Source organism: Borostomias antarcticus, assembly GCF_949987555.1.
Source record: "Borostomias antarcticus genome assembly, chromosome: 23".
In the NCBI taxonomy this organism is placed as follows: Eukaryota; Metazoa; Chordata; class Actinopteri; order Stomiiformes; family Stomiidae; genus Borostomias; species Borostomias antarcticus.
Window position 1 is genome coordinate 7,147,217 of NC_140256.1, and position 12,500 is coordinate 7,159,716.

At 46.5% G+C, this 12,500-nt stretch overlaps 1 protein-coding gene across 1 annotated transcript; it reads left to right on the forward strand.

Moving 5' to 3' along the window:
- Positions 1 to 2,005: 2,005 nt before the first annotated feature.
- rorb (RAR-related orphan receptor B) lies at positions 2,006 to 7,737 on the forward strand (the record flags this gene model as incomplete). The annotated part of the gene is made up of 10 exons (XM_084457033.1): positions 2,006 to 2,024; positions 3,079 to 3,164; positions 3,571 to 3,712; positions 3,976 to 4,428; positions 5,550 to 5,671; positions 6,473 to 6,605; positions 6,844 to 6,951; positions 7,111 to 7,221; positions 7,354 to 7,466; positions 7,570 to 7,737. The coding sequence occupies 10 exons, from the start codon at positions 2,006 to 2,008 to the stop codon at positions 7,735 to 7,737; spliced, it is 1,455 nt and encodes a 484-aa protein (XP_084313159.1).
- Positions 7,738 to 12,500: the final 4,763 nt, after the last annotated feature.

Genomic DNA, 12,500 nt, shown 5'->3' on the forward strand with positions numbered 1-12,500 from the left:
TAACACCTAATGGATGTGAAGGTGTTCACCTCTTTCTCCAGAACTTCTCTGTATCCCTGTTTCTCTCTGTCCTCATTCCAACTTCTTTCACTTGTCCCCATTCTCTCTCTCTCTCTGTCTCTCTCTCTCTCCCTGTCTCTCTCTCTCTCTCTCTCTCTCTCTGTCTCTCTCGCTCTGTCTCTCTCTGTCTCTCTACCTCTCTCTCTCTCTCTCTGTCTCTCTCTGTCTCTCTCTCTCTCTGTCTCTCTCTCTCTGTCTCTCTCTGTCTCTCTCTCTCTCTGTCTCTCTCTCTCTGTCTCTATCTATCTCTCTCGCTGTCTCTCTGTCTCTATCTCTCTCTCTGTCTCCCCCCCCCCCCCCCCCCCCATCACTCTCTCTCTGAGAAGATTGTGCAGAGCTGAGCTCCTCTTAGCCATGGAATCGCCAGCACTGCACTCCGCCTATTACATAACACCCCCTGGCTGGGTAACCGTGACACTGATAGGACCACTCCATCGGCCACAGCCGTCAATCACCTCAGGGGTCAGAGGGCAGCCCCGCCCACACCTGCAGACGCAGGTAGCCCAAGGAGGTATTACAGTGTGCGGCCTGTTAAGTACTCAACCTTTTTCTGATGCGTGGACAGAAGTGTGGATTGTAGACTGGAGGATGTGCAGGTGCTTCAGGGGAAAGGATGATGGAAGTTGGCGGCCACTCACCGTGGTAGACCTTTGAGGATGTTATATGAAGCCCAACCCAAAACTAGGTGACATCACTTCCTGTAGGCGTGTAACAGAGAGGCGGATCATTGCCGTGACAACCAGATGAGGAAGAGAATGGGTGGGTGGTCGGCGTAACAACAGCGATGATGTCACGATAGTCTCTTCATCCCACCTGACAGCCCCCGGCAGCGCCGAAACACACTCTGCAACACACACTCGGAACAATACACACTCCTACACACACGCAGCAACATTTAAATACACCCTCAACCATACGCACACCCCCACATGCGTGTGCTGCACTCTCAATGAAAATATATAAACTAAATCACGCTGAATCGTCATTCTATAGGTTAATACAGTATAACACACACATCCACATACTGTACATACATTTGTCCACACACTGTTGTCCTGTGCTTGTTCACTGGTTAGTCAGACTGTTGATAACTGCCATGTCCTGAAGCCAAACTGACCTGTTTTTGAGACTATAAAAAGTCTATGATGGCCTTTTTCCTTCGACATCCTCATTACAGTGTGTGTACGTGCGTGTGTGTGTGTGCGTGTGTGTGTTTTCCCAGCAGCCCCGGTGCTCTTGTCTGACCCAGTTTGGTACTGGCCAGGAACTGGTATAACTGGGTCACTTCTAGAACCTGCTCAGATCTCCCACAGGACAATACTCACAGTACTCACGCTGCAGCTGTGTGCCCCCAAACACACACACACACACACGCTCGCACGCACTCACACACACTCACACACACATACACACAGACACACACTCACACACACATACTCATGCACACACACTCACACACGCACGCACACGCACACACACACACACGGCAAAATGGCCAAAGTAAATGTTTGGAAGGTAACTAGGCCTCTAGACAGGGGAGACGTCAAACACAGTGGAGAAGTGGAGAAGATTAGAGGAGTAGAGACATTTGTCCTGTCCTGCCTGCCTTGTCTTGTCAGACATCTTTTTCTTTGGTCGCTCCATCAAAAAGGCTTCTTCCCTCCTAGCGCTCAGATGGCCCCCTGCTCTGTCCAGACCAGGCCTGCTCAGACAATCACTCTCACCATTCTCTCTGAGTTGTCTCTCAAAGCCATTGTCATCTCTTTGAGCTAATCTCATTATGCGCACCGCACACACACACACACACACACACACACACACACACATGATGCTCACACAGTCACATACGGTGCGTGCGTACAGAAAGCTCTCACACACACAATGCAGTCATTCTCTTGAAGCTGCAGCCTGGAGCAGTGCATGTGAGTGTGTGTCTCCATAGAAAATGAAAACCGATGTCGTAGGTAAGCAACACTTTTGAACTTATTTTGAGTTAGCATCTGGTTCTACCTATATCAGGCATGTTAAAATACTTGAATACAAACTTGATAGTGATGTGTATGTTTTGGGGCGGTAGCACAAAATAAGTAGTTGCAATGGACAGATTTGGTTTGTCATGAGGACAGTTGTTGGTTGATTGTGGCACTTTCATTAAGGTTTGTAGTGTGTTGCGATGCGGTTAGATGTAATATTTGATTAAAGATCACAAGTTCAGATCCATTCGTTGAGGACATTCATTTGATTTATAGGAAATTCACTGTTTAAAACTTTGAGAAGCTCGGTCTACCTGAGTGATCTGAACTGGTGGTGAAGCTCTGCTAGGTGAACATGGTCCAGGTGCCGCTGTGGAGAGATTACTGAGTTACCTTTTCTTCAGATGGGGCTAAGCTGGGTCTGCCACAGTGGCGAAACAGGGCGTGGGGAAATAGTTAAGGATTAAAGATTGGGTGTCTAATCTCTTTATAGTGAGCATGCCGCCTCAGCAGGGATACGAGATACAGTAGCTATGTCTACAGCAGTATCTCTATTACTGTCACTCTCAATCTCCATCTCAGTCTGGATCCCTTATGCAGGAGAACTGCAGTGACCCCAGGTGACCCTTCACTGGCGGTATACTGTTAAGTACCTCACACAGAGTCCGATGTTCCTGTTAATAGAGCGCAGACACACAGAATGGCCAAATGTCACGGTGACTTGTTGACTGGAGAGCCACTCGTCCACCTCACACACACACACACACACACACACACACACACACACACACACACACACGCACACAACCAACAACCCCACTTGCTCCAGGCCATTCATCTCCCAAAAAAACACCCACCCACACACACAAACACACACACACTGAAGAAACACCCACACACCCACTAATTAGTGACCTCCAGCCTAACGGTTGAGAAGGCAGGTGTTTGAGGAGTGGCCCTTAGCACTGGTACTGTCAGGAGCGTGTCAAATGTGACGGAGGCGTAAAGTGTGTGTGCCCGTCTGTTCTCTCTCCTCTCTCTGCAGCCCAAATCGAAGTTATACCATGCAAAATCTGCGGAGACAAGTCATCAGGAATCCACTATGGAGTCATCACATGTGAAGGATGCAAAGTGAGTTGAGAGATATATAATACGCACATCGGCAATGGGTGCTGGGTTAAAGATGAGTCATAAATTGTAGGTAGAACCCGCACACCGACTGTAGTTTAAAAGACTTCTTTATTGAGCTGCTCATTAAAGAAGTCTTTTAAACTACAGTCGGTGTGCGGGTTCTACCTACAATTTAAGGATGTAAGGTGAGTCTTCTCTGGGTTCAGACGTTCTCTCTTCCTCTCTTTCTACACTCACACGCAAACTACATGTATCTGGAAAACATACTGTGTATAGTACATGCTGTGGTATGATACAATACTTAATTGAATCCATTTGCATGGAAATTAATTCTGACAAATATGGAAAAATACCATATTATGCTACTCGGTCGAATCTGACCGCGCTCGTGTGTGTGTGTGTGCAGGGCTTCTTCAGACGGAGTCAACAGAACAACGCCGCCTACTCCTGTCCTCGTCAGAGGAACTGCCTCATCGACAGAACCAACCGTAACCGCTGCCAGCACTGTCGCCTGCAGAAGTGTCTCGCCCTCGGAATGTCTAGAGATGGTAAGCAACGCACACACACATGTGACAAGAAGACAGAACCCCCCCCCCCACACACACACACACACACACAACAAACACACATGCAAGCACACACCACAGGGATGATTTTGATGATTTTGACACACCATGGGGATAATGATTTTATTTCAGTTCAGGCAGCCATCGTAGCGCAGTGTAGTTACGATACGCCATTGCGCGAGGCATCAAATCGGTATTAAATCTAACCTGTAACCCCCCTGTCCCCCCGTCCCGTCCCCCCTCAGCGGTGAAGTTTGGCCGCATGTCTAAGAAGCAGAGAGACAGCCTGTACGCTGAGGTGCAGAAGCACCAGCAGCGCCTGCTGGAGCAGCGGCAGCAGCAGACGGGGGAGGCGGAGGCGTTGGCGCGCGTCTACTCCTCCAGCCTCACCAACGGACTCAGCACCCTCAACCACGAGATCGGCGGCACGTATGCCAACGGCCACGTCATCGAGCTGCCCAAGGGGCCGCCCGGGGGCGGCGGGGGCGGCGGGGGCCCCGGCGGCGGGGGCCACCCCGGCTACTACCACGGCATGGACTCCACCCAGCCCTCCCCGGACCAGTCGGGCCTGGACATGGCGGGCATGAAGCACATCAAGCAGGAGCCGGTGTACGACCTGACCCCGGTGCCCAACCTGTGCAGCTACGGGGCCTATCAGGACAACCAGCTGGCCCCCAGTGTCAGCATGGGGGAACTGGGTAAGACAGAACAGGGTTGGTTTCCCTGACTTAACTCCTTGACGAAGATGTCCACGGATAGACGCAAGCCTTGAAATAACAATACAGGGTGTGTCAGAGTTAGCTAAGGCAGAGAGGAAGTGATGGCGGGGCGTGGAGGAAGTTATCATCTGGAAGTGTGTGAGTCAGGGAGATAATCTGAGTGCGGGACAGGAGATCAGACAGGCTTAGAGAGAGAGAGAGCTGACCATGCGTCATATTGCATCTCTGGACTCAGCCTTTCCACACAGGCAATACCCTCCAACTGTCTCAGTGTCATCTATATTAAGTCTTTTATTTATTAGATTTTTTATTTACACTAGGACTCTAGGATCAGATAACACCTGAGGTCCCTTTGATCACTTCACAATTAGGAAAGTCTGCTGTTAGTTATTTTGAACAATCTCAAGTTGAACACTAGTGTAGTGCCAGAACTCTCTGAAGTTGAACCTAGTGTCATGGCCAATAGGATTCAAAGGACTGATTCAGAAACTTTTTTTTCTGATGCATGTAATTGCTTGTTTATTGTATTTTGTATTCATTTGTGTTCTGTGTATTTTGTGTTATAATTGTTGTATTCTTGTTTTTATTTTATTGTGTGTGTTTTGTACGCAGGGCTCCCTTGCAAAAGAGATATCTGTCTCAATGGGACTCCCTGCATAAAAAAAGGTTAAATAAAAATAAAAGAACCAGGCAAGACCTTCAATGTTAAAACCTTTTTTTCCAATGGTGGCCTTCTAGTAGCCCTATACCATGGTTTGGCTGAATACGCGATTCTGATTGGCTGATACATGACAATGACTTTCACAATGACACATCTGTGATATGACTGATTCCCCTTACTTTATATCTATGATCAAGCCATGAATGTTGTCGCATGGGGACTAATTTATTTCAGTCAAAGTCAAGTAATCCAGTCAAGTAATGCTTGTTGTTTCCCAAAAGGAAATTCTGTTGGCTCCAACAGCATCCACTGGTAACACAAACATTTTAGGTGTCAGCCTCATGTGCATGCAACGTACACCTTCTCAATACATTCACTTGATTGTGAATTCTCTCTCTCTCTCGGCTGGTGTTCTCACTGTCGCTCTCCTCCTCCCTAGATCGCATCGCCCAGAACATCATCAAGTCCCACCTGGAGACGTGTCAGTACACAGCAGAGGAGCTCCAGCAGCTGGCCTGGCAGACACACTCCTACGAAGACGTCAAAATGTACCAGAGCAAGGTGTGTGTGTGTGCTTGTGTGTGTGTTTGTGTGTGTGCTTGTGTGTGTGTGTGTGTGTGTGTTTCTCCACAACTGCAGCTCAGCCTCTTTCACTCTCTCTCTATTCAATTTTTTATCTTATTGAGAGCGTATCTCTCTCTCTGAAAAACACTGCTTCCCTTTGTGTATGTGTGTGTGTGTGTGTGTGTGTGTGTGTGTGTGTGTGTGTGCGTGCGCGCGTCTTTGCGTGTACTGTATGTCTGTGCCAATAGCAGCAGTTCTGTTCCAATCAGCGTGACCTCACTCATTACTCTGTGTCTAATGCATTATGGGTCATTACCGTGGAACCCTTTGAAATATCTTCTATGGAGATTCCTCTTCCAGCAGCATGGATGGACCTCACAAAGGCAGTATGCTGTTGATGTACTCTATACCCTCAGAATGAGTAGCCCACTATATTTCATGAGTAGGAATATTCCAGAACATTAACAGTAGGTCACTGTATAGAACAGGAAAACGTGAAGGATCATTTAAGACGTACTGTACTGTACACTACTCATCTGTGGTACATGTATACTGTACATTCCCTGTTTTCTATCAGAGTGCGAGCATCTTCTACATCTTAACTTACATGCATTCGGCTCACGTACCTGAAGAAAGGACTTTTTTGGATTGCTTGAGAAGAGCTATTTTCCTACGTATTACAAACACACCTCAAAACATACATTGAGACACACACACAGACACAAACACACTAAGAAAACATCCTGCAGTGACTGACGGACCACAGACTAAATCAAACCCCTCGTCGTGTGTGTGCAGACGCGTGACGTGTTGTGGCAGCAGTGCGCCATCCAGATCACCCATGCCATCCAGTACGTGGTGGAGTTTGCCAAGCGCATCTCCGGCTTCATGGAGCTGTGCCAGAACGACCAGATCCTCCTGCTCAAGTCGGGTGAGACAGACCACATCGCTCAACACTAGGGCACTGTTCAGGGCCTTTTACCCAACATACTAAGAGATATTTTGGAATATTTATGTTCAGATATATATAGTATATATGTGTACTAATAGCATTATATAACTAATTATGTCTTTTGCGCTCTCTCTCATCTCTTTTTCTCCTTCTCCATCTCTCTCTCTGTCTCCATCTCTCTCTCTCTCCCTCCATCTCTCTCTCTCTCTCTCTCCAGGTTGTCTGGAGGTGGTCTTGGTCAGAATGTGCCGGGCGTTCAACCCTCTCAACAACACCGTGCTGTTCGAGGGGAAGTACGGTGGAATGCAGATGTTCAAAGCACTCGGTAATAACCGCCGTCATCTCCTCTACTCTGTCTGCACACGGGCCCCGGCAGCCATGCTTGGCTTCATCCGGACACTAACGTTAATTAAACGTCACAAAAACATCAATTATTCACCTCGCGTTCGTCCTTCCTCTCTCTCTCTCTCTCTCTCCCCCCCAGGCTGTGACGACCTGGTCAGCGCCGTGTTCGACTTCGCCAAGAGCCTGTGTTCCCTCCAGCTGACCGAGGAGGAGATCGCTCTGTTCTCCGCCGCCGTCCTCATCTCCACAGGTCAGCCGCGTGTGTGTGTGTGTGTGTGTGTGTGTGTGTGTGTGTGTGTGTGTGTGTGTTTGTGTGTGTGTGTGTTGGTACGTGTCGGGCGGCGCCGCTGACCGTCGTGTCCTCTGTGTTTGTCCGTGTCAGACCGGCCCTGGCTGATGGAGCCCAGGAAGGTGCAGAAGCTGCAGGAGAAGATCTACTTCGCCCTGCAGCACATCATGCAGAAGAACCACATGGACGAGGACGCGCTGGCTAAGGTAAGGCTCCGCCCCTCACCCTGCTTAGGAGACAGAAACCGCCCTGAGAAACCAGCCTCGGTTGGCTCTAACCTTGACTTCCTGTACCCCTCCCCCCTCCCAGCTTATTGGTCGGATCCCCACGCTGTCGGCCCTGTGCACGCTGCACACAGAGGAGCTGCAGGCCTTCCAGCAGCTTCACCCCGAGACCGTCAACGTGCTGTTCCCCCCGCTCTACAAAGAACTCTTCAACCCCGACGCCAACATGACCGCCATCGCGATGCCCAAGTGACTGCCTGCGGTCCGACCACACCCGGCGGACCACAACATGATCGCAGCGGACCACAACATGATGATCGCATCGCTGCCGCAGAACCCTGAATCTGAGATGTCCAGCCACACACAGCCGCCAACACTAGGAATGTCCAGCACTTATCCTCCCCAGTTCACCGATACAGTCTAAAGAATGTATATAAACGCACCCATGACCAAGGGGCTACTCCTCCTGGACTGACCAGAAATGTACAGACTTTAACTAGCAATTTTAAGCTGTCTTATAAACTGGGTAAGTTAATTTGTTTATCTTTGAAATATTTCTTTCTTTTTTTTTCTTTTCTTTTTTTGTTACACAATGATATTGTGATATTGACTCCGGTGAAGGAAGGGATTGGTGTGAATTAAGAAGCTATTGTAGATATTCTTTAGAGCAGAGCGGATTCCAGTATTACTATTTGTTCTGATATGCTAGTTCTAATTGAAACCTGCAGCAGTCCTGCCTGGGGCTGAGTATCTGTATGTGTTTTTTATTTTATTTTGTTGGATAGTTTCATGTGTACAGAATTTGTAAAATTGAAATGAGACTTCTAAAAGGATTGGAGAAAAGCGGGGGTTGATCCGGGTTTGTTGATGAAGCCTTGTCTGGGCTCTGTTGATATGTAAAGAGGGTGCTGCATCCTTCCCATGAGAACTCTAGAACTGTATAAAAAAAAAGAAGAAAAAAAAAAAGAGAAGGATTTCTGAAAAGGAAAATAGAATCATGACTACTTTTAAAGGTGAAGATGCTATATACAGAAATATTCTATTTTGCGAAAGAAAAGGGTTCTGGCAGATCTGCCATCCTGTCAATCAGTTTTTTTGTCGCTGCAATAATTCCGTCCGTAGAAGCTGGACTGCTATTGAACAATCAGAACCATCCAATCAGAGACTGAAGGAGGACCTCTCAGCCACCCCACCTTTTTCCCAGAATCCCCAGCTCTATCCCATCCTATATCCACCCAGCTTTATCCACCCCTGTCCTCCATCTCAATACTCCAATGTAGCCTTCTCCACTTGACTAGTCCTGGTAAACAGTCAGGGTGAATGACAGTATGTAGACGCCTGTTGGGAATCTGTTTCCGCCTGTGACTTCACAGCACTGTAGATGGAGGAAGACAGAGCGGGAAAGGAGACAAGGAGAGGACAGGATGCAGCCTCATTCTCCAGGTCTTCTCCTGAAGGTTAACCCAGGGAAGACGCACCTTGTCCACCCCTCCCCCTGTCCCCCCAGTCATATTTTGCACAATCCCCCCTTGCCTATCCCACCCCCTCTGGACTGATATTAGGAGACGCTGTCTCTCTGAGGAGCAGTAACTTCCACACTGCCTTTCTTCCTCCCTTCTCCCCTCCTCCTCCTCTTACTCAAACCATCAAGCGCAGGGCTGCCCTGATGAGCTAGAGTGCACTATATAAGCCTCAGCAGCGTATCCCCAGATCATTTCATTACTTCAATATTCAATTGACATTTCTCTCAGAGTACTGAGGACTCTTGAAATACATTCCACCTTTGAGGATGTTCCTTGCTATTCCGGATCACAAGAGAAACAGGGTAACTGAACAGCCTCTTTTGCCATTTCTAGTTGCAATAATTGATATGATCTCTGTAGAAAGCTGTGATAGACAATCACTCAGTGTGTTGTTTTATTTATTTCAATTTTGTTAGTAATTCAATATTTATTGACTCTGGTGGACTGTCAATTATTTTTTAAGATGTTAATAAACATTTGGCCACTGTGTAGAATTGCTTTGATTTGGCATTGATTGTCTGATGACATCACTCTCTGTATATCAGGAGACGTTTTTTATTAGACAATACATTTCTCCTCAAGCAATTGATTGGACTCAACATTCCTCCTCTTGCTCTGAATGGAATTTGGATGCAGGACGTTTGGTTGGAGCTCAAAGTTACTGTGGGACTGGTAGTGCTAAGCTCCCCTCTGATCATTCCACATTCAGGTCAGTGCAGATCTATATTCAACCACTAGATGCTTTCCGTCCTTCTCTTTTGAAGTCCAAACTCCAGCAGCAGCTCCATTACTGTATTTAAGTACATGTGAACACTAGTTAATGTACAGAATAACAAAATGTGAATTAATGTAGTCACAGTGGTTCAATGGTCAAATGAAGCTTTTTTTCCCCCCCAGGGAAAGCACTTAAGATTTTCACTTAAGCTCCACTTGATGTTGTCGTAGAGCAGCGACTATTATGAAGATTTTTACAGACATGTTTCCAAGTGTGTCACACAGTGGCCAAAATCCCTCCGGTCTATATCTGAGGTGCCAGGTACTGCACTCCACCCACCACCACCCAACCCTGTCCTCACATCCTACCGTCCAGCATGTCCTAAATACCCCCCCATCAAGCACACACACTCCCCTCCCACCCCAGTCCCAGACCCTAGAGGGGAGGTCAGCGGCTCGTTCTAGACAATCACTTATGTCTCGATGCACTAAAAAGCGTCTCTCAGGGAGCAGCTCTTTTTCTTGTCTTTGCATAGAGAAAAAGAGACAATTTTCATATGTTTGAGAAAATGTTCAAAGTTCTTTGGAAATATAAACATGTTGGTGGCTCCCAGTGAAGGAACCTACCCAGACAAGGCTTTGGTGTGTGTCTGTATGTGTGTGGGGAATGAATTCACTGTCCAAGTGCATTTTGAGTCCATATAATGGGTTGTGCCATTCACTGAAAATATCCCTGGAAGCAATGTTTTTAAAGGATCCATGTTCTAAGTGTGCTGCTGGTTAAACAATGAAGGAAGGACAATAATAAGCTGGCAGTGGCCCATCAGACAGTGAATTCAGCCCAACTCCTGTGTTGGTTTATGATTTGTAACTTTGCTAGACTGTGAATCGAGGGGAGGGGGGGGTTTGGGGGGGGGGGCAGTTCACCTGAGTGGCAAAGCAACACTGTAAGGTGCTGTACTGTAGCAATAACAGGAAGCATTTACCTACATCTGTCATGTTTGCATTGTAAGATTATGTTTTATTTTATTACTATTACTGTTGTTATGATTATGATTATTATTATGACTACTATTCTATTACTATTAGCCTATTGTTGTTCTGTTATCTTTGCATGCCGTTTCATCATGGCAATGAAACGTTGGGGGGGGGGGTTGTGTTCTCTTCTGCGATGCTGTGCAGAGTGGGATGGGGTGGGGGGGCAAGGGCATTTTATTCTGAATGTTATGGAGTAGCAGTTCAGTGTGAGGGGCTGAACGCATCATGCGCCTTTTTTTTTTTTTTTACTCCATCAACACAGAGGTGACTGAGTGCACACAGGAAGTGGTCATCGTAACCCAAAACGAGGCAAGACTGCCCAGACCAAGTGTGCTCACATTTTATAATACATTTCTTACACTTAGTCAAATACACTCCATCCCAATATCTCCCTTCATAGAGAACCTGTGTGTATGTTTGTGTGTGTATGTGTGTGTGTGTGTGTATGTGTGCGTGTGGTTTAGAGAGAGATAGCATGTGTGAGAGAGTGTGTTTGTGTGTGTGAGAGAGAGTTTGTGGGTGTGTGAGAGAGAGAGACAGAGAGAGAGAGACAGAGATAGAGAGAGAGGTGGAAGTTCTTTGTCCTGCTGATGTTTTGTGAAGTTTCTTAATGCATTACATACATGTGCAGTTTGGAGTAGTGTTGAAATTGTTAATTTATTGATTAGAATGTCTACGCCTCAGTGAGAGATGATTAAGATACATGTAGCATCTGTAACCAAATCCCTTCTGAAGGTACTTGGGCTACAGAAACTCTTTACAGGACTAACAAAAAAACAAAAACAGAAAAAAAGTTGATTCAAGTGCCATAGCTAGAGGGGGTCTGGATTGGCGACATGGGACATAGATGCTTTACTGTGTGAGTTTACTTGAGAACCAATCAAAAAAGGGGAATTCTGAGGCAAGTGTGTATTTAATAACATTGACCTATTTGTTTGTTTGTTTGCTTTTTCACTTGGTGAGCGGGCTCTGAACTCTGAACTTTGGCACCATCCACAACCCTAAAAGCTCACATGTAGCAACGGCCAATAAGACCGCACCAACCCTCATCCTGTGTGTGCGTGTGTGTGTGTGAGTGTGTGTGTGTGTGTGTGTGTGTGTGTGAGGGAGTCAGGTGGTGTTCATAGTTCAGATTACAGAGCCTTCTCAAGTCTCCTCCTTCGAGATGTAAATATGAAGTGAAGGTCTGAAGTGATTTTTTGTTAAATTCTATATTTTATCGCTTTTGTAGACATTTGTGGGAAGAAAAATAAAAGGAAATTTTATGGATGCATTTCTGTCTCATTATTTTTCCTGTCTTGCAAGTATAAGTACACACACAATCAAACCCATACAGTACCACATTCTTTTGTGAACTTAAAATCCAAGGTAATATTCTGAACGTAGAGTGCAAAAACATTTTTATTTGACTCAAATACAAGTTTTAACTGAACACATATTGGTAAATGCATTACCATTTGCTGAAATATCATTATGATGGACAGAAACTGCAGTGCAAGGTACCTCCGGTAAGACTTGAATAAATCTGCCCCCTGACACTGAAATCTCATGTTGCACTCCTACAGTCCGAAACTGTACATGGCAATGCTCTCATTTAAGGACCCTTTTCACTGTAAATTCTTCAGTTCTGAGTTCTGCTGCTACACATACAGTGCAATACTCACGAACCCATACAGTGTGTGTGTGTGTGTGTGTGTGTGTGTGTAGTCACTGTAGTGCAATAACTCATTCCTCCGAATGC